Consider the following 23,028-nt stretch of genomic DNA (forward strand, 5'->3'; position numbering starts at 1 on the left):
GCTGCCTTTTGGCTTGGCAGATAACTTTGACATTCCTGTAACAGATCGAACAGATGTAGTACTGACTGGTAGTATACCTAGAAGAAAAATAAAATACATTGTAATCATAGATATAAAAATGAAGGAAGGGGTAAGATAAGTCTTGAGTGATAATGGCAAAGGGGTACAGAGATTTCAGTTTTATACAGACATTTTATCTGCAGTAATGATCAGAAAAATGTGCTATAAATGCTTTATGAGGAGAAAGTTCTCCAAATTATGGTAATATTTTTTAAATTCTCCTCTGTACATAACAATTTAAAATAGATTCAGAGAAATACAAATATATTATTACGGTCTGTTAATCAATACTAAGCAGATAAACATTATGCTAAGTGTCCAACCATTTCTATTTTATTACCTCCTTTCAAATCATTCAATACTGCTTGTTGTTCAAACTTTAAAAAAAGTATAAAACCTAGATTAATGTAATTTAGAGCCGATGTAGTAAAATGAGAGATATGGCAAGTCAATAACACCAGGTGTTTAATTGCTTTGTTCATTTGTAAAAAAAAGTTATATTAATGATGGGGATTAAGCCAAGCAGAAGAATAATGAAGAGGTACTGCTAAAATGCATCTTGGAATAATTCAGCTTCCCAAATTTTTGTTGCTCCAATTTGCCACCTGTTGGTTATTCTACAAATGCCGCTGAAATCATCTTTTCTTTTTTTGGATGAGTTCATTGTTTTATTGTGTCTATCAATATTTTGCAACCAAAGTTTGCTTTGAGGAACTTTTCAAAACTTAGGTGAGAGGCCTATGGCCATAGTACAGGATCAAGGAGAATTCAGAGAGCAGATGAAAAAAAAACATTTGGTGACACCTTACTTTCTGGCACTTTCAACCTAATTTAATTTTTATTTCTTAATATTTAGTTCCATGTATATATTTAAGACCAGGGGTTAATGCAGGTCTCCACCAAAATGTCTTCTACCCAAAATATTCTCTAATACAAAGAGAACAGCTGACTCAAATAATGTTGCAATTTAAACTATCAAAATGTTAAGAAAAGTTAAAGTACTATTCTAGGGCAATCAATAAGCACCACGGATTAACTAGATTTGTTTACACCAAGCTACTACCAAATTGCAAATTCAATAAAATTATGATGACTATATTTCTTTGGCCCTCGAACAAGTATCTTTCATCGAGATCACAAAAAAGTATTACACCATAATTATTACAAAAATGGATGAATGAATGAATGAATGAGAGAAGCTCTAAACATACTCGTGTTTGTTAATAACATTTCCCATAGGTTTGCCCTTGAAAATATGGCCTGGGACTGAGATTCTGGTCTGTTTCCAGAGCTTCAATTCTTCAACAAGGTCTTTAGGTCTGAGTATGTGAGAGAAATTATCACAGGGGTTGGAGGTTTCACTACTCCTCCAGAAGGAAAACATCTCGAATGTAGTAAGACAGCTCATGTGGCATGACAATTAAGAGCAGAATTTATGAATGGTAGCAAATGAATGGAAATGGAATAAAGCAAACACATTGATCGCTGAACAGAATCAATGGTTGTACGAAGATCAGGTTGAGAGTTCATGAAGTAAATAGGTTACACATCAGATTTGGAAACCAAAATTAATCCATGAATTTCCACCGATTAAAGAAGTGACTGGCTACTGGTGCCTGATGATGGGAATAAACTCTTCATCATTCATTAAGTTTAGGCTCAACATGAATGCAGTACGCTAAGAAAAGAAAGCCAAGAAACAAGGTTTGGAAGAAAGCAACAAACTGTAAATGTACTACAGCAGATGAAAGAATTAATGTCAAAAACAAACGAGAATTTATTATTTTAGAGTTGAGAAGCAATATGTGCAACTTTCTCTTTAAAGTTGCAGTTTGTAGAAATAGTGTAAATATATTAGTGGGACACTATATTTTGATATAATTGTCTTCATGTCCATTTGTGTGGCATCACATCAGTAGATCTAATGATGATTCTCTGTTATAATTAGGCTACTGCTAATCAAATGAAGTAAGCAGGAACAATATACCAGATCTTGCTTTTCAAGGAAAATAACATTTAAAAAAAAGGTGTAATCTGTGTTGTGAAATTTAAGAAATATAGAAGGTCGCAGAAGGAACATACTACAAATGCAGAAAATACTCAATAGGTCAGATAGAATTTTTGTGGAGACCACAGTTAATGTGTCGGGTTGATGAAATTAGAGTCTGGATTTGATTCTGAATTCTGAATTCTGAAATAGTTAGAGATGGACAAATGGTAAAGTGCAGAGGAATGGGAAAGGGAAAACAGAAAGGAAGAACGATAATAAAGTTGAATGTGGTTAAATGACAAATTGCATAACGATGTTAGACAAAGGAGAATGAGAGTGGATTAAATAAAGAATCAAAAGATCAAGAGAAACTTAATTATCTTAAATTACCCTTTGCCTTCCATCACCAGGTCAATTTTGGATCAGATTAATCAGCTTGTATACCATGTGCTTATCTCTTTGGACCAGCCTATCAAGTGGGATATCAAAGGCCAAACTAAAGCCCATCTGGATCAAGGCTACCAGCTTTCCTTCATCGGTCAGTCTTCTTAAATACCTCCTCATAAATCTCAAAACAAATTAGCGAGGCAGGATTTTACCTGCAAAGAAGCTTGCTGACTATTCCTGATTAGTCCCTGCCTTTCCAAATGTACATAAATCCTATCCCTTAGGATTTTCTCCAATGACCACTGACATAAGGCTCATCAGCCTGCAGTTACTTGACTTATCCCTGAAGGAACATTAACAATCTCATTTAATATTGGAAACATTAAATTCCCGCACTACACTGACCCTACTGCTCTTATGCCTTTCTGCATTTTGCTTATATATCTGTTCCTCCAATTCTTGTTGACTACAGGGAGGTCAACAGTCTAACTACAGCAAAGTGATTACCCCTCCTATTTCTAAATTCTCTAGTATTTTCAATATCATTGGCACAGACCGGTACAGCTGACCTCAGATCCTGACCTCAGGTGCTGGCTGTGTGGAGTTTGTATGTTCTCCCTGTGACCATGTCGGTTTCCTCCCATCTTAAAGACGTGCGGGATCGTAGGTTAATTAGCCTCTAAATTGCCCCAAGAAGGTAAGAGTGGATGCGAAAATGGGATATCATAGAAACATAGAAAATAGGTGCAGGAGTAGGCCATTCGGCCCTTTGAGCCTGCACCGCCATTCAATATGATCATGGCTGATCATCCAACTCAGTATCCTGTACCTGCCCTCTCTCCATACCCCCTGATCCCTTTAGCCACAAGGGCCACATCTAACTCCCTCTTAAATATAGCCAATGAACTGGCCTCAACTACCTTCTGTGGCAGGGAGTTCCAGAGATTCACCACTCTCTGTGTGAAAAATGTTTTTCTCATCTCGGTCCTAAAGGATTTCCCCTTTATCTTTAAACTGTGACCCCTTGTCCTGGACTTCCCCAACATCGGGAACAATCTTCCTGCATCTAGCCTGTCCAACCCCTTAAGAATTTTGTAAGTTTCTATAAGATCCCCCCTCAATCCTCTAAATTCTAGCGAGTACAAGCCGAGTCTATCCAGTCTTTCTTCATATGAAAGTCCTGACGTCCCAGGAATCAGTCTGGTGAACCTTCTCTGTACTCCCTCTATGGCAAGAATGTCTTTCCTCAGATTAGGAGACCAAAACTGTACGCAATACTGCAGGTGTGGTCTCACCAAGACCCTGTACAACTGCAGTAGAATCTCTCTGCTCATATACTCAACATAGAACATAGAACTAGTTTGAATGATTGGCGTTTACTCAGTGAGCCGAAGAGCCTGTTCCTCTGCTGTTTCTCTAAACTAAACTAACATGTTCTCCCTAATCAGTGCTGCAACATCCCCTCCTATTTTTATCTTCTCTTTCACATCCAAAACTTCCATACCATTGTCATATTCATTTGTAATGAATTTTTCAATACCTGTAGTGAGGTACCAGTTCACTACCCTGATTTTTAGATTGTGAATGAAGTTTAAAGTTTTTCAATTTCTAGAAAGCTTTTAACAATTGCAGATTGATTTGTGTGAAATATTTGTTTAATAGACAATTTTAAGGTTTGTCAGATATTCCCTCTTACCTTCACAGTTGGGAATCTGTGCTGTCCACTGTCCATTAGCTTGACACTGGAGTCTATTTGACCCATTTAGTATAAACCCATCAATACAACTAAAGTAACACGTTGAGTTGTAACTGAATTCTTCAATGGGATTGGAGCAGTCCATTGACACTTGTTCAAGGTTTATTAGATCTTGACATTTTATGGTTGAAATACAAGATTTTAAGTTACTGGAAGAAACAAATACTTAAACTGGGGAAAACTAGAAGGTAATATTTATTGTATATTTCTCATCATTACCAGTAAATATTGGAGAGTTAAAACTAACACAGTATGCATATCATTTAGCAATTAATGTAAATTTCCTTTGTACCTTTGCAAATGGGGTTTTGTGCTGACCACTGCCCAGTGGATTGACAACGTAACCAATCTGACCCATTCAGTAGAAACCCATCTGCACAGCTGAACTCACATGTTGAGCTGTAGCTAAAGAATCCAATGGGATGGGAACAGTTTATTGTTCCTTGTTCAGGTTGCACCAGTTTCTCACAGATTATAACTGGAAATTTTAAATGGAATCATTAAATATAACATATTTTCTCAGCTTTAAATGTTGCAGATATAAACCAGCTTTTATTGAAAACTTTGCATCTTATGTAAAAACTAAAGTTAATATGAAGCTTTCAAGTACCTTCACAGTTTGGGGTTTGTGCAGTCCATTGCCCATTATCTTGACACTGGAGCCTTTCTGACCCGTTCAATGCAAAGCCTTCCATACAGCTAAAGTCACACGTTGAGCTATAACTGAAGTTTCCAAAAGGATGCAAGCAGTTCATTGCTCCTTTTGTAGTGTGCGTCAGTGTCTGACAAGTTACAGCTAAAAGGTAGAATTTAAATTATATTGGGAAGATGAGGTAAGGCTCATTGACTTGTATAAATGTGTATAGTTTCAGAAAGTAAATCAGCGACAGGAAACTGACATTTATTGTTACATTTATATTACTAAAAGTAAGATCTTGACCACTTTTGACACGCTGTGCTGTGATTTCAGAGAGAACGTCGCCACCTATGGCCGTCATTTTTTGGCCACCTCGCTCAGAGCCCCCCTCCGCCGGACTGGACCAGAGGATTTTTCCCATCAATGAAAGTTCAGAGAGATATTAATGTTTTTTTTTTAAATCGCCATTCTCTCTGCTGCCCCCGCTGGCGGCAGGGGGGAGGGACTATAAAACCCGGAAGTGTCGTGCCTCACTCAGTCTCTGCCAGACGGAGGAAGCGAGAGGGTCACAGCTCTCTGAGCTGCGAATAACACTGAACGCACGTCTACTCCACGGTGAGTCCCCGGGATGTGGTTTTCAGCAAATGTGTTTTGTTGGCTTGCTAAGTGTTTTTGCCCAATTGGCTTTTTAAAGGGCTTTCAGCAAGCAAATGTGTTTTGTTGGCTTGCTAAGTGTTTTTGCCCAATTGGCTTTTTGAAGGGCTTTCCGCAAGCAAATGTGTTTTGTTGGCTTGCTAAGTGTTTTTGCCCAATTGGCTTTTTAAAGGGCTTTCAGCAAACAAATGTGTTTTGTTGGCTTGCTAAGTGTTTTTGCCCAATTGGCTTTTTAAAGGGCTTTCCGCAAACAAATGTGCTTGGTTGGCTTGCTAAGTATTTTTGCTCAATTGGCTTGGCTATTGAAGAGCTTTCCACAAACAAATGTTTTTTGTTGGCTTGCTAAGTGTTTTTGCCCAATTGGCTTGGCTATTAAAGGGCTTTCCGCAAACAAATTTGATTTGTTGGCTTGCTAAGTGTTTTTGCCCAATTGGCTTGGCTATTAAAGGGCTCTCAGAAAATGTGTTTTGTTGGCTTGCAAAGTGTTTTTGCCCAATTGGTTTGGCTATTAAAGAGCTCTCAGAAAACGCGTTTTGTTGGCTTGCAAAGTGTTTTTGCCCAATTGGCATGACTATTAAAGGACTCTCAGAAAATGTGTTTTGTTGGCTTGCAAAGTGTTTTTGCCCAATTGGCTTGGCTATTAAAGGGCTCTCAGAAAACTAGATCAGGTCTGTGTTTAATGGCTATTAATTGGCGCTCATGCCGTGAGTTTCGCTTAGTGGTAAGATGGCGCCGATGTCGTCATTTCCGGTTAGCGGCAAGATGGCGCTGAGTGTGTCATTTCTGGTTCGTGGTTTGATGGCGCTGACTACAGAAGGCACAGATTGAAGACATCGTTGAATAATTCAAGAGAGCTGACTGCTCTGTCTATGGTGAGTGTGTTGGACGCTATTTAAAGCATGTTTTTGCTTCAGCAGCAGCCTCGATAGGAGGCTTTAAACGTTTGAATCATTCGCTTTACACACTATATGTTCACCACGTTCTGAAGTTACTTGGCATTTTAGTATTGGTTGTGTGTGAGTGAGTCTGTGTGTGTGTGTGAGCCTGTCTGTCTGTGTGTGTGTGTGTGTGTGTGTGTTGGTCTGTCTGTCTGTGTGTGTGTGTGTGTGTGAGAGTGTGTGTCTGAGAGTCTGTGTGTGTGTGTGTATAGTGGGGTTGCACGAAAGGTCTCCAGGTGAAAGGGCTTGACGAACGTAACCGCTCAATCCATCTGGAGGATATCGCAGCTTCTGGTATATGTGGTTAATACACGAAACGCGTACTTTCCTACCTTTTGAAAACCACCAAAATGGTGATTTTTTTGTGCTGTAAATAATTGTGGAAGTCGGGGTAACCGTGAGAGACATTATCCTACTTCAGAATTCCAAAAGTGAAGAGAAATGAAGGTAAAGAGAAGCGAGAGCTGAAGGGACAACAACAGCTAAAGTGCTTGGCGAACATTGGCCGTGCAGATATCGACATTGAAAATATTGGGAATTATCGCGTTTGCTCACTGCATTTCATCAACAGTAAGGCATTATTTGTGTTTTTCATGATTCCTTTGGTATCTAAAAAGTTTCAGAAGTGATAAATCAGGCTGTAACATTTTAAAATCGCCCATGGTTTTGAAGTGGGTTTTTACATACAAAAAGAAAACGCTTCTGAAGCTAAATTTATCATTAAAAACATCTCCAGACTTACGAGTGGTGTGAGGAAAAGTAAGTTTTCTATCATTATGGTATTGAGATGTATATTTTGACAAATAATAAAATGTCCTGACTGCTTAAACACCCACTCCCTTTCAATAGGATATTGTCAATTTGCTGAGGTTGATTATGTCCAATTAACAGCTAACAATTATGCCATTCCTTGGCTTGCATCTGAGTAAAATGTAATTCAAAACCCACGTATGGTTTGTGATTTTTTTAAGGATACTGCCAGCCCATCAGATGTGAGTGACTGAACTGCCAGCCCACCAGCCGTGAGTGACTGCACTGCAAGCCCACCAGCTGTGAGTAAGTGAACTGCCAGCCCACCAGCTGTAAGTGACTGAACTGCCAGCCCACCAGCCGTGAGTAAGTGAACTGCCAGCCCACCAGCTGTAAGTGACTGAACGGCCAGCCCACCAACCGTGAGTCACTGCACTGCCAGCCCACCAGCCATGAGTGAGTGAACTGCCAGCCCACCAGCTGCAAGTGACTGAACTGCCAGCCCAATAATCCATTCAGTCCATCCTCTCCCCCTTCTCTCTCACACAGAGTCTGTCACCTGTTTTGGGCAGAATTTCTGGCAGTTTCTCAGCTGCCAGCTTGCCAGGTCCGAGTGACTGTACTGCCAGGCCTCAGTGACTGAGCTGCCTGGCTTCAGTGACTGAGCTGCCAGCCCAAGAATTCATTTGGCCCACAATGAGCATACTAGCCCCCTGGAAACCAGTCCTTTCGGCCCACAACACCCATACTAGTGCAACAGAAAGCCCCCGCACCCCCACTGGCCAGCAATATTGGAATTGGTGGAGAGGTGGAATATTGCCCTCCTGTGTGATGCTGGGACCCAACGGGTCCCACTTAGTCTAGTTTAATAATAAATATTCAAAAAGGAGGACGTGGAAATGTGCCCAGTACCTTTACAGCTGGGAGTATCTGCTGTCCATTGTCCACTGGATTCACACTTAAGCACATCTGATCCCTGCAGTACAAACCCTTTTGCACAGCCAAAGCCGCATGTTGAGCTATAACTGAAGTTTCCAATGGGATGGGTGCAGTTTATCATCCCTTGTTCTGGCTGTGTTATTGTCTGGCAGGTTATAACTGGAAGACAAGTTTGATACAGTAGTATTAGTGGGAGATTTTAACTTCCTTTGTATTGATTGGGTCTCCCCTACTGTAAAGGGCTGGACGTTGTTAAATGTGTCCAAGAAAGCTTCCTTAACCAATATATGGAGGGGCTTACTCGAGAAGATGCAACACTGGATATCCTCTTAGGGAAGTGTCAGTGCTGGACCATTTTGGGACTAGTGACTGTAATTCTATTTGTTTTAAAATAGTGATGGAGAAGGATAGGACTAGCCCATGAGTTGAGGTCACAACTTAATTTAATAGCAGGAGTAAAATTAAAATCGTCTTCTAAAGCCGTCAATGCCGACAACGGGACGGATCTGACGTATGGGACAAAGCAAGGTACGCCGTTTATTTTTACATATAAATGTGCTTCTTAGGATGCCTTTAATCAAAATTTCACGTTGCGAAAATGTGATTTAGGCCCCATATGAACCGGCAGTGTTTTTCCTGCCGATAATTCACCGCAAATGCAACGTTTCAATCGATCGCGTTCCACAAAATCTCACTCGCAAGATGATTTAAATGGCCATTAATTTACGGGAACTAAACACTAAATTCCTTCCATTTGGCCTATAAATTCATGACAATGAGATTTTAAAATCATGTTATATTGTGAATTCTTGTGTGAATGTTATTTGGACACTGAGGCTATTTAAAAATGTTAACCTTTTCTTAAGAAATGGATAGATGTTTAGATCTAGTAATTGAATTTTGTAATTAGCTACAATTAGGTAACTAACTAATTATCTGCTTTAATTTCAGGTCATCCAAGTAAGATTGTTTCATATTTGTTTCAGAATGCTTCAATCTAAAATAACTGAAAATGTCATTCAGTTCTCTTAATTTTTAAGAAAGTTATGGGCTTTTGACTGTCCTTGATCACAGCTTTTGAGTTAAGTCAATGGAAAAGCAATAGGGAACAAGATGCTAATTTCCGAGTATGAAAATGGCCATAACCTTTTTAATACTGAAGATATTAAAGTGAATTAGGTGTCAAATTACTTCTTTTTATGCTTTATCTGATGGGATAAATTGCAGACTTGATTTTTTAAATCTCAAAATGTTGTAACATTGCTAGAGCTAGCATATGAAATGGAGCTAACATACAAAGTAAATGAAAATCCGAAGAGATTCTGTGGGCATATTAAAAGAAAAAGGGCGGCTAGGTCCCCTTAAAGATCAGCATGTGTAGAACCATGAGATGGGGAGATATTAAATTAATATTTCTCATCCATTTTTACTGAGGAGATGATCATGGAAGCTCAAGAATTGATGCATAGGAGTTGTGTTGTCTTGGGCCATATAAAACCACCAAAGAGGAGGTATTTGTGGTTTTAAGGTGGATATATTCCCATGGCCCAACCAAGTGTATCCTTGGACATTGTGGGAAACTAGGGAGGGAATTGCAGAGACCCTTGCAGGGATATTTACATCATCTTTCAATGTCAGTGAAGTCCCAGAAAACTGGAGGGTGGCTAATGTTTTAGCAAAGCCTTTGCAAGGTTCCATACGGCAGGCTAGTCTGCAGGTTAGTTGTGTGCAATCCGTGAGCCAGCCAAATAGGTTGAAAATTAGCTTGGGGGAAGGAGCCAAAGGGTAGTTGTGGAGGGTTGTTTTTATGATTGGAGACCTTCAACCAGTGGTGTGCCATAGGGATTGGTGCCGAGGCCATTGTTGTTTGTTATCTATTTGGATAACAATGTAGTTCATGTTGTAAGTAAATTTGTAGATGACACCAAAATACATGGCACATGATACACTGAGGGAGGTTATCTAAGTTTACAACAAGATTTAGATCAGTTGGGACGGTGGGCCAAGGAATGGCAAATGCAATTTAATTTGGACAAATGAGATGCACCACTTTTGTATGTCAAAGCAGGACAGGACGTACACAGTAAACAGTAAAGCTGTGGAGAGTGTAGTGGAACAGAGAGATTGGGAGTACAGGTGCATAGTTCTGTAAAAGTGGCAAGTCAGGTGTACAGTGTGGCAAAGAAGATGTTTGGCACCTTGTTTTCATTGGGAAGGGTATTGAGTGCAAAAGTTGTGACCTGATGCAGCTGTACATGCCATTAGAGTGCTGCGTGCAGTTCTGACCAACAGGCTATAGGAAGGATGTTATTAAGTTGGAAAGAGTGCAAAAGAATTTCGCCAGAATGTTACCTGGGATTTTGAGCTTGAGTTATAGGGAGAGGTCTGTTAGGCCAGGACTGTATTTGGAGCATGAGGCTGAGGGGTGACCTTTATAAAGGGTTTATAAAGTTATGGGCAAATGCAGACAAATGGGATAAGCCCAGTATGCCACCTTGGCTGATATGGTCAAGGTTGGCCAAGTGATTGGATTCCAGCTATATGACTGTTTAACTGTGTGCATCATTGCGGCTCTTAGCCTGTATTAAGAGGGGATGCAATTACAATACAAATGGTGATACAGCAGAGAGTGAGGATGACTCTATGATTCAATAACTTTCACCATTCACTTGTAAACACACAACATACTTTTGAAACAAATATTGGTTGCTAGTGTTATTTTGAAGAAAAAAAACTAACAGAAACGTTTAACTATCACAAGCCAGTTTTCCTTTGATGAATGCAATACCTGAACATGTAGGCAGTTGTGCTGTCCATTGTCCAGAAGCTCTACATTCAAGTCTGTCCGATCCCATTAAAGTAAAACCCACAGCACAGCTAAAATCACAGGATGAGTTGTAACTGAAGTCATCGATGGGATGGGTGCAGTTGTAGCTTCCTCTCTCTGGACTCCTCAGCATGTCACATTTCACGGCTGGAATGTTAGTGCCCATATTAACATCGGTTCTATTTACATGCAACTAGTATAAGACTTGGGCAGCAGCATGTCACCTGATTTTTCTTGATTTCTTCCAACACACAAAATTATGGCAAATGGCATAATATTGAGAGTTGAGAATATTGAGAATACATTTTCCCCATAGAGCTTGTGGGTACACATCAGCTCATTGTACTTACAGCTGCAGGTGATACATTTTTGGACACCATAGGAATTGGGGATGTGGATTTCACTGGAATAATCAGCCATGTTCTTATTGAATATCAGAGCTGACTCTTATTCCGACTTTGTATTTGTTATTTATTAATGCTCCACATCAATTGCTTCTTACTCCCTTCCCACCAAAACTGCTTCATGTTCACTTGAGCAAAATTATAATTCCACTCCAATACAATGGATTGATGATTTAAACCAATATCTTTTGCCTTCACATTTCCCCACCAGCTCCAGGATTTCTTATAGTGTTATGATCCTTGTTCCACCCCCAACTATTATCACCCAACATGTGTAGAAAAGAACTGCAGATGCTGGTTTATACCGAAGTATGCCGAAAATGCAGTACTCATGCACAAAAGAGATAATGGACAAAAGTGCTGGAGAAACTTAGCGGGTGCAGCAGCTTCTATGGAGCGAAGGAAATAGGCAACTTTTTCGGCCAGAAAAGTTGCCTATTTCCTTCGCTCCATAGATGCTGCTGCACCCGCTGAGTTTCTCCAGCACTTTTATCTACCTTCGATTTTCCAGCATCTGCAGTTCCTTCTTAAACACACAGGTAACGGACAACATTTGTATAAGCCTCCACTAAACCCAAGTGCCATTTTGAATATGATGAGACTTTATTATATTTGAACAATAGTTACTGCTGAAAGCTGATTTACTCTATGGGCCACAACGACCACCAGCCTGGTTTGATGTCATTGCTCCTAACGAATGGGGCCCATTAAGGAAGTGACTTCACACTGGCAATATAAACACGGGGCTCTTCAATGTGCATATTTTCCTGTGTGGTTCTAGATCATAAGATCATAAGTGAAAGGAGTAGAATTAGGCCATTCGGCCCATCAAGTCTGCTCCACCATTCAATCATGGCTGATCTATCTCTTCCTTCTAACCCCATTCTCCAGCCATTTCCACATAACTTCTGACACCCGTACTAATCAAGAATCTATCTATCTCTGCAATAAACATATCCACTGACTTTGCCTCCACAACCTTCTGTACCAAAGAATTACACAGATTCAACACCTTCTGACTAAAGAAATCCCTCCTCATCGCCTTCCTAAAAGAACGTCCTTTAATTCTGAGGCTATGACTTATCCTAGACTCTCCCACTAATGGATACATCCACCCCACATCCACATTATCCAAGCCGAACAACATAGTCAGTCATAATGTAAACTAAATTATTTAACCAAATCGCGATGCATCATCCACAAACGAAACTAAAACAAAAACTAAAACTAGTAGAGCTTGATAAAGGGCCTGTCCCACCAGCACAAAGAGGTGAATTTTGGAATGGCGATATTAGTAATTGGCAAACAAGGGAACAGTTTGAAGAATTTTATCTTGTGCCAATGAAAGGCTGTGGTTAGGACGAGAGAGGAGGAAATAGTTAATATTGCTGAGGTTAGTGGTAGTGACGGAAAGGATGAGAGATTTAAAGCTCAGCTAAATTGAACAGAAAAATTAGGCTGTACTGGTCTGTTTAACAAATTACCAAGGGAGGAGAGAAATCATTGGAAGTATGCCATTTTTTATGTCAGTTCAAAAATAATGGTTTTCAGTTTAGGATTTTCTAGCTAATCATGGCATAAAGTGAGGCAGATTTCATTGATGTGGGTGTGAGGACAAACGTGGAAAGGTAAAGCATTATGTCAGAGCTGAATTGAGACTGAAGTGATCAAATCCTGCTACCAGCCAGATTGTATCGCAAGCCCACAGGTCAGCTATTTGGATGAATGACTGGTGGGAAAGAGAGATAAATGGATACAAATAAGTACCCACTTAAACATTTTATTTTAGGATCACTATATTTACATAGTTCCTGCAATTAGATGCCTCTGTGGTGATTTATTTTTAAATAGATATCTATTACTGTTTGTACAAACTGCAGACAGTCGAATAAAACTGTCTACCTGCACTGTACCTTCACATGTCGGATTTTGTGCTGACCACTGTTCAAGATCCTTACACTGGAGCCTGCTCAGTCCATTTAATGCAAATCCTTCAGAGCAGCTAAAGTCACACGTTGAGTTGTATTTGAACTCTGCAATGGGATGAATGCAACTCATGTTGCCGTGCTCAGGAATTACCAAGGTTTCACATTGTTGGACTGCAAGAAATACAGTGAAGACTGATAAGGAAGTTGTTTCCTTAAAAAAATGGCTAAGAAACAAGACATTTTCATTTCTAGAAGTTTGATATAACAAAATATAAAATGAAACCATGCCTGTGCAACGGGCGAGACGATCTGTCCATTCTCCAGACGCTAAACATTGGATGCTCTCTGGTCCTTTCAGCGCATAACCTTCTCTACAGCCAAAGGTGCAGGTTGAATTGTATTTGAATAATCCATTTGGACCAAAGCAATTCATGACATCCTTTCGAGAAAACACCAATCTTTTGCAACCGACAGCTAAACATTTTGAAAAGATATCAAAAGTTATTGGTGCATAGAATTCAACAATTAATTATCACTAATATCTTTAATTCTAGAAGTTATTATGACACGAAAGGAACTGTGACTTATTTTCCACTGCAGTGTAGTGGTTCCCATGCTGGGGTGATCGTACACTTGGAATGCAGAAAGAGTTACTTTAGGATTAACAAACTCATCAAGAAGGCTGGCTCCGTCCTGGGGGCGGAGTTGGATTCTTGGGAGGTGGTCCTGGAGGGGGGGATGCTCCTCAAACTGCGGAGCATCCTTGACAATACAGCTCACTCCCTCCTTGACACACTGGTCAACCTGAGGAGCACCTTCAGCAACAGACTGGTTCCACCAAGATGCAGAACAGAACGCCACAGGAGATCCTTTTTCCCTGTGGCTATCAAACTGTACAACTCCTCCCCATTCTGTCGTGGGGTAGACTGACTACCTCCCCCACCCCACCCACCCCCACCCCCTATCCCCACACCCCTTCACAAATCTTTGCACATCCCCAATCCTTTCCACTCATCACTTTAATTTCATGTATCTTGTGTTTTATGACCGTTGGCAATTTCCGTCCTGCGATAAATAAAGTTCTATCGTATCGTATCGTTACATGTGAAGTTTTCATGAGAGGAATTTAGTGACAAAGTTCACCAAAAAGTATCAATTAATAGATGCTTGCTGCTTTAGGAGGACTACTTCTAGCAGTACAGGAATTTCAGGGAAAGCCCCTGCTCCTGTTTAAAAGGAACAACTCACAATGTTATCAGTTATTTATTGGTTAAGGTGTGGGGGTGTTGGCTACATTTACAGACAGTGAACTAGTGGAGTTCTCACTCACAAAGACTCTAGTGAATGATACAACCAATCAACGCTGAAGATGGATCATTTTCCAATTCTCAAATTAACATCGGAAATGCTCAGTTAAGGTCCATTCAAGCTTGTTGCGGGAAAGGCTTCTTCTGCACCAGGCAGTCAAATTTATTTACGAGTCAAAGCCTGCACTGCGATCCTGTACATTTACACTTTATAATAAGATTAAATGAAGATATAGAATTAGTATATTAATTAGGTTAAGAAATTTTACTAGAGATGTTGGTCTCAGTTTCCTGGGTTCATGTTACCTTTAGAGAGCTAAATAGCAATAATTGAAAGGTTGGTATTTTAAAAGAAGCCTTAAATCATCCCTGTACAGATTCAGATTCAATCTTTATTGTTATTGTTATTGTTAGTGTGCAGTGTGCATTGTACAGTACAGAGACAACAAAATGCATTTAGCATCTCCCCAGCAGAGCGAACATAGAATAATGAGCAATAAATATATATACGTACATACAGTAGTAGTTGTGCAATTTTTCTGGGGGAAGGAGTGTCCGGGGGGCGGGAGGGGGGTGACTGGTAATCAACAAGGTGCAGAGTTAAGTAATGTAACAGCCGCAGGGAAGAAGCTGTTCCTGGACCTGCTGGTCCGGCAACGGAGAAACCTGTAGCGACTCCCGGATGGGAGGAGGGTAAACAGACTGTGGCTGGGGTGAGAGCAGTCCTTGACGATGCTGCGCGCCATTCGCAGACATCGCTTGCTTTGGACAGACTCAATGGAGGGGAGCGAGGAACCGGTGATGCGTTGGGCAGTTTTTACCACCCTCTGTAGTGCTTTCCGGTCGGAGACAGAGCAGTTGCCATACCATACTGTGATTCAGTTGGTAAGGATGCTCTCGATGGTGCAGCGGTAGAAGTTCACCAGAATCTGAGGAGAAAGATGGACCTTCTTTAGTCTACTCAGGAAGAAGAGACGCTGGTGAGCCTTCTTGATCAGAGTTGAGGTATTGTGGGTCCAAGAGAGGTCATCGGAGATGTTGACCCCCAGAAACCTGAAGCTGGAGACACGTTCCACCTCCGTCCCGTTAATATGGATGGGGGTGTGCGTGCCGCCCCTAGACCTTCTGAAGTCCACAATGAGCTCCTTGGTCTTCTTGGAGTTAAGGGCCAGGTTGTTGTCAGCGAACCATGCTGCTAGGAGCTGGACCTCCTCCCTATAGGCCGACTCATCGTTGTTGCTGATGAGGCCAATCACCGTTGTATCATCTGCATACTTGACGATGGTGTTAGTACCATGTACAGGTGTGCAGTCGTAGGTGAAGAGGGAGTAGAGGAGGGGACTCAGCACACAGCCCTGTGGAACGCCGGTGTTCAGGGTGAGGGTTGAAGAGGTGTGCTTGTCTAACCTAACAGACTGGGGTCTGTTGGTTAGAAAGTCCAGTATCCAATTGCAGAGGGAGGCGTTGATGCCCAGGTCGCTGAGTTTGGTGATCAGTTTTGAGGGAATAATGGTGTTAAATGCTGAGCTATAATCGATGAACGACATTCTCACGTAGGTGTCTCTGTTGTCGAGATGGGAGAGGGCGGAGTGAAGTGCCGTTGAGATGACATCCTACGTACTCCTGTTCTTGCGGTAGGCGAACTGATAGGGGTCCAGTGTTGGAGGTAGGCAGCCAGGACCAGCCTCTCGAAGCACTTGGTCATGACGGGAGTAAGTGCAAGTCGAGTAAGTGCAAGTGTAAGTGAGTAAGTGCAAGTCGTTGAGGCTTGCCGCAGTGGAGTGTTTTGGCACCGGCACGATGGAGGTGGTTTTAAGGCACGTGGGCACAGCTGCTTGGGCAAGTGACAGGTTGAAGACCAGACTTTAACTGTCCTCACTGTGGGTTTAACACGTCTGATGAGTGGGGAGTACTTTGGGAGCAGTAACAATGAGAGGTGATCAGACTGTCCAAGGTGGGGGAGGGGGATGGCTTTGTAAGCTTCAGCCATGTTTGTGTAAACTTTGTCCAGTTTCTTGTCTTCTCTAGTGGCGAAGGAGACATGTTGGTGGAATTTGGGGAGTACAGTCTTCAGGTTGGAGTGATTGAAGTCACCCGCAACAATGAAGGCTGCCTCGGGGTTGTGAGTCTGTTGTTTGCTAATGGCAGTATGCAGCTCTTTCATTGCAAGCTTAGCATTAGCATCAGGAGGAATCTAGGCTGCAGTCATAACAGTGGAGGTAAACGCTCTGGGCAGATAGAACGGTCTGCATCTAACCATGAGGAACTCTAGGTGAGCTGAGCAGTGACTCTCGATGATGGTGGAGTCCGTGCACCATGCTTTATTTACATAAATGCACAGACCCCCACCTGTGGTCTGTTGTTCTGTCCGCTTGGAGTATATGACGCCCCGTTAGCTGGATGGCGCTGTCAGGAACGTCGGTGTTGAGCCAAGTTTCAGTGAAGATCAAGATGCTGCAGTCTTTGATCCAGTTGTGGGAGATGATCCTTAGCCGAAGTTTATCCATTTTGTTTGCCAGTGAGCGTACGTTGGCGAGGAAAAGGCTAGGAATCGATAGCCTGTGTGGGGCTAGCTCTAAACTAGCCTTTAATCCACCTCTGCATCCACAGCGGTGTTTGTGTTTGCGTCGCCATCTGTGGGTGCTTCCGGTCGGCCTAGCTGACTTGGTGTGCTCTGATGTTCCGCCGCTCCGCTGTTCTGGCTAGTTTTGTCGGTGAACTTTGGAAGGAGTAGGAGGGGGACCCACAGCCCCATTTATATCAACGGGTCGATGGTTGAAAGGGTCAAGAGCTTCAAATTCCTGGGCGTGCACATCTCTGAAGATCTTTCCTGGTCCGAGAACACTAATGCAATCATCAAAAAAGCACATCAGCGCCTCTACTTCCTGAGAAGATTACGGAGAGTCGGATTGTCAAGGAAGACTCTCTCTAACTTCTACAGGTGCACAGTCGAGAGCATGCTGACCGGTTGCATCGTGGCTTGGTTCGGCAACTTGAGCGCCCTGGAAAGGAAAAGACTACAAAAAGTAGTAAACACTGCCCAGTCCATCATCGGCACTGACCTTCCTTCCATCGAGGGGATTTATCGCAGTCGCTGCCTCAAAAAGGCTGGCAGTATCATCAAAGACCCACACCATCCTGGCCACACACTCATCTCCCTGCTACCTTCAGGTAGAAGGTACAGGAGCCTGAAGACTGCAACAACCAGGTTCAGGAATAGTTACTTCCCCTCAGCCATCAGGCTATTAAACCTGGCTCAGACAAAACTCTGACTATTACCAACCACTTTCTGTTATTTGCACTATCAGTTTATTTATTCATGTGTGTATATATTTATATCATGGTATATGGACACATTTATCTGTTTTGTAGTAAATGCCTACTATTTTCTGTGTGCTTAAGCAAAGCAAGAATTTCATTGTCCTATACAGGGACACATGACAATAAACTCACTTGAACTCACTTGAACTTGAACTTGAACACTTCAGGAGCGAGAAGTAGTTCGTCCGAAAAGTGGTTTGTAGTTGCAGGAACCGAGGTTCAGAAGTTCCTGTCAGCTGTACGTAAGGAATGCAAGACTGCTCCGTGTGAGCAGACTTGAAACAAGTAAGTAGATTATAGCTAGTTCGCAAATTCTCGGGAGACACGGGATGTCGCGATGTGCCCGTGATGCCGCCATTTTCCGCCGGAAAGTGCTCGTTGGAGTTTAGAAGAATAAGGGGGGACCTCATTGAAACGTACCGAAAAGTGAAAGGTTTGGATAGAGTGCATGTGGAGAGGGTGTTTCCACTAGTGGGAGAGTCTAGGACTAGAGGTCATGGTACCCGGACGTGGCGCCGACAGACAAAAAGCCGTAGCAACGAAGTCGAAGCCAAAGAACCGAATGTAAACGAGGCCGAAACGCCAATAAACCGAAAGAGTCCGAAGACGAAAGGATGGGACGCCTAAATCCCAAGGATCCGAAAAGCTGCGTCGCCTAAAAGCAAACTTACCGAATGGCTGCTCTGTCGAAACGCTACCTACCCGAAAGGCGGCGTCGCCTACAGGCCAAAGGACCGACTGCCGCTCAACAGAAAAGTCCAATAACGGACTTGACGTTGCCGGAGGGCGGGACTTGTCAGCGATTGGTCCAGACCCCCGCGTCCATTACATCACCTCGCGGCCTACCAGCTGGATCGGAGCGGCCTTTCCTGCCGGGGACCGAGTACCTGACCAGGGCTGCTACGGTGGCGGCGCAGCGCTGGAGTCACCGCGGAGCGGGCGATGCCTACCTGGGTCGCCGTTTGGAGCTCCGGAGCGTTGGGCCGCTGCTCCAACATCGTGGAGCTCTGGTGCGGAGAGTTTCCAACGCTGAACAACATCGTGGAGTCCTGGGGCGCCTTGCAGAGGGTCTGCAGCGGCGATCTCCACCCGGCGCGGCCTGCGGACTTTGGAAGCTGCCGACTCCGGTAGGAGGGGGCCGACTCTGGTGTCCACGCCGCTGAGGATGTCCCGCAGCCCCGATGTCGGACTTGTATCACCCCGGCGAGCGGTCCTGGACATCGGGCCGCCCGTAGCTGCAACTGCGGAGGGCTTGGGGAGGCCCTGACCACGAGGAACAGTGGAGGAAGAGACTGACTTTAGTGCCTTCCCACACAGTGGGAAACTTTGATTCTGCTGTGTGGGGATGTTTTATGTTAAATTCTATAGTGTGTGTTCTTTATACCGTTTCTGGCTTAATCCCTCCCTTCACCACCTCCAGTTTAAATTCCAGTTGGAATATTTTGGAGGACCCAAGAACCAAGAACCAAGAAGGCATGAACATTGTCCCAAACCTCCGTTCCACCCGACTCGCAGCCCAGGGAGGGTGGCCATGGGAGAGTGGGGGCTGTCCCAAGCGATGCACCCTTCGGCCGCTTTCAACTTGGTGCTTGGGTTCAGAATGCCCAGTCACCTATGGCTTGTGTGGGAAAATGAACCTCATGCTCCCGTCTTCCCCTTCTCTCTCCCCTCCTCTCTCTCTCTCCCTCTCTCTCTCTCTTCTCTCTCTCTCTCCCTTCTCTCTCTCCTCTTCTCTCCTCCTCTCTTCCCCTCCTCTCCCTCCCTTCTCTCTCCCCACTCACCCCCCCTCTCTCGCCTTCTCTCCCCCTTCTCTCCCTCCTTCTCCATCCGCGGAAGCGTCCCACAGTCACTGACCGCGATGCACCGCCATCGGATCCCAACCTCCACACCAGGGTGATACCACCCCCCCTCCCTCCGACCGCGGTCTGTGACTGTGTGACACTCCCGCGCGTGGAGACGGAGGAGAGAGGGAAGGGAGAGGGGGGGGGGGAGAAGGGGGAGAGAGAGGAGAGAGAGAAGGGAGAGAGAGATGGGGAGAGAGGAGGGGGGGAGAGAGAAGGGGAAAGAGAGAGAAGGGGAAAGAGAGAAGGGAGGGAGAGAAAAGGGAGGGAGAGAAAAGGGAGGGAGAGAGAAGGGGGGGAGAGAAGGGAGAGAGATGGGGAGAGAGGACGAGAGAAAGAAGGGAGAGAGAAGGGAGAGAGAAGGGGGAGACGGGAGCATGAGGTACATTTTCCCACACAAGCCATAGGTGACTGGGCAATCTGAACCCAAGCACCAAGTTGAAAGCGGCCGAAGGTGTGCATCGCTCGGGACAGCCCCCACTCTCCCATGGCCACCCTCCGCAGGCTGCGGGTCGGGTGGAACGGAAGTTTGGGACATTGTTCATGCCTTCACAGTGATGTGATGGATGCGGGGGTCTGGACCAATCGCTGACAAGTCCCGCCCCCCGGCAACGTCAAGTCCGTTATTGGACTTTTCTGTTGAGCGGCAGTCGGTCCTTTGGCGTGTAGGCGACGCCGCCTTTCAGGTAGGTGGCGTTTCGACAGTGCGGCCATTCGGTAAGTTTGCTTTTAGGCGACGCAGCTTTTCGGTTCCTTGGGTTTTAGGCGTCCGCCCTTTAGGTTAGTTTGCATTTAGGCATCCCATCCTTTCAGTTAGTGGGCGTTTCGTCTTTGGACTCTTTCAGTTTATTGTCGTTTCGGCCTCGGCTTCGACTTCTTTGCTTCGGCCTCTCGTCCGTCAGCGCCACATCCGCACACGAGAGGTCATAGCCTCAGAATTAGAGGATGTTCGTATAAGGCAGGAGATGAGGAAGAGTTTCTTTAAGTCAGAGCATGGTGAATCTGTGCAGTTCTTTGCCACAGAAGGCTGTGGAGGCCAAGTCAATGGATATAGTACGTCAACAGCTGCTTTAAAAGTAGTAAATGATTTTATTGAATTTTTAGACAATAAGCAACACTGTGCAGCCCTTTTCGTTGACCTATCAAAGGCTTTCGATACTGTGGGTCATGCCTTATTGTTACAAAGACTATGCAGCATCGGTTTGTCTGATCAAGCTGTCTGTTGGTTTAAAAACTATCTATCAGGCAGATCCCAGTGTGTGCGAGCAGAAGGTATTACTTCTAGCTCTCTTAATGTATCCAAGGGTGTGCCACAGGGATCGGTTCTAGGACCTTTATTATTTACTATTTATATTAATAGTTTAGATCATAAAGCTCCGAACGCAAATTTTCACTTTTATGCTGACGACACAGTTATATATTGCTCTGCGTCTACCCCAAATCAGGCTCTCTGTCAGCTCCAAACTGCTTTTAACACTGTGCAACGTAACCTGTGTGATTTAAAACTTGTTTTAAATGCTGACAAGACAAAGCTCATGCTGTTCACTAAAGCTAAATCAAAGCCCTCGGACCTCCCTCCTATCACCACTTTGCAGGGCTCTGTGGTTGAATCTGTGTCTCAATATAAATATCTGGGAATTATAATTGACGATTCTCTCCCTTTTAAACCTCATATCCAGCAACTTGTGAAAAAACTAAAGATAAAATTAGGTTTTTACTTTAGAAACAAATCTTGTTTTTCTTTTGAAGCCAAAAAAAGACTTGTTGCTGCAATGTTTATGTCTGTGTTGGACTATGGTGATGTTTTATATATGAATGCATCTTCAAAATGCCTACAGTCTTTGGACACGGTCTGCCACGGAGCACTGAGATTTGTTACTAATTTTAAAACCCTCACGCACCACTGCACTTTGTATGCTCAAGTTGGATGGTTTGCCCTGTCCACCCGCAGACTCCATCATTGGCATATCCTTATTTATAGGACTATCCTCGGTGTTCTTCCTTCATACCTGCAGAAGTAGGTAATTCGAAAAAGCACAGGAACTTATCAGCTCCGCTCTGATGACTTGTTCTTACTAACTGTACCTAAAGTCCGTACTGAACTGGGGAAAAGGGCATTTAGTTATGCTGCTCCCTTCGCATGGAACCAGCTGCAGAATGAACTGAAACTTAAGGAGCTGGTTTCTATAAACAGATTTAAATCCCTTCTTAATGATGTTGAAGCGGGCTCTTCTGTCTGTACATGCTTTGTTTGATGATGTTCTGACTGTGACTCTATTTATATGTTCTCTGTTGTTTTTAAATTATTGTCTGTAACTGTGGAACTGTGCTGCTGCCTGTCTTGGCCAGGACTCTCTTGTAAAAGAGATTTTTAATCTCAATGAGACTTCTCCTGGTTAAATAAAGGTTAAATAAAAAATAAAAAAAATTTTTAAGGCCTTATGACATTATCATTTGTAATATTCTTTCCAATTTCTTGCAACACCATATTCAGGTTAAGATAATGCTTATTTTAATTTTAATAACTAAGAAAACTAACATTTCACGTGATTATTTAGTATACCTTTACAGATGGGTATCTTTGATGTCCATTGCCCAGAAACGTCACACTGGAGTCTGTCTGACCCCTGCAAGTTAAATCCATCCTTGCAGGAAAAGTCACATATTGAGCTGTAACTAAAAGGTCTAAAGGGGTCAGAACAGTCCATGATGAGATTAGGCGGGGCCGTAAGTTCACTGCATTTCACCGCTGCAATAAAGATTTGAGAGGTTATTATGTACTATGCAAGTTAAATGTTCATCATAAGCGATAAAGATTGTAGGGTTTGGACATGCAAACAATGAAGTCAATGCATGGGAATCTATAGGGAATCTAATTAGGTTAGTGATGTTCATGGCCATAGTCAAACAGCACAAGCACAAAGAGGTGAATTTTGGAATGGCGATATTAGTAATTGGCAAACAAGGAAACAGTTTGAAGAATTTTATCTTGTGCTAATGAAAGGCTGAGGAGGAGGAAATAGTTAATATTGCAGAGGTTAGTGGTAGTGACGGAAAGGATGAGAGATTTAAAGCTCAGTTAAATTGAACAGGGAAATTAGGCTGTACTGGTGTGTTTAACAAATTACCAAGGGAGGAGAGAAATCATTGGAAGTATGCCAATTTTTATGTCAGAGTTCAAAAATAATGGTTTTCATTTAGGATGTTCTAGCTAATCATGGCTTAAAGTGAGGCAGATTTCATTGATGTGGGTGTGAGGGAAAAACGTGGAAAGGTAAAGCATTATGTC

At 43.0% G+C, this 23,028-nt stretch overlaps 1 protein-coding gene across 1 annotated transcript in view; it reads right to left on the reverse strand.

Annotated features, from left to right (window-relative positions):
- Positions 1 to 23,028, reverse strand: part of LOC116977581 (P-selectin-like) — a 152,190-nt gene that overhangs the window by 114,178 nt on the left and 14,984 nt on the right. Inside the window, exon 8 of the mRNA XM_033028131.1 lies at positions 22,303 to 22,488. Within this exon, the coding sequence (XP_032884022.1) occupies positions 22,303 to 22,488 (186 nt within the window). The remainder of the gene's footprint in view (positions 1 to 22,302; positions 22,489 to 23,028) is intronic.

Source organism: Amblyraja radiata, chromosome 10, assembly GCF_010909765.2.
Source record: "Amblyraja radiata isolate CabotCenter1 chromosome 10, sAmbRad1.1.pri, whole genome shotgun sequence".
NCBI lineage: Eukaryota > Metazoa > Chordata > Chondrichthyes > Rajiformes > Rajidae > Amblyraja > Amblyraja radiata.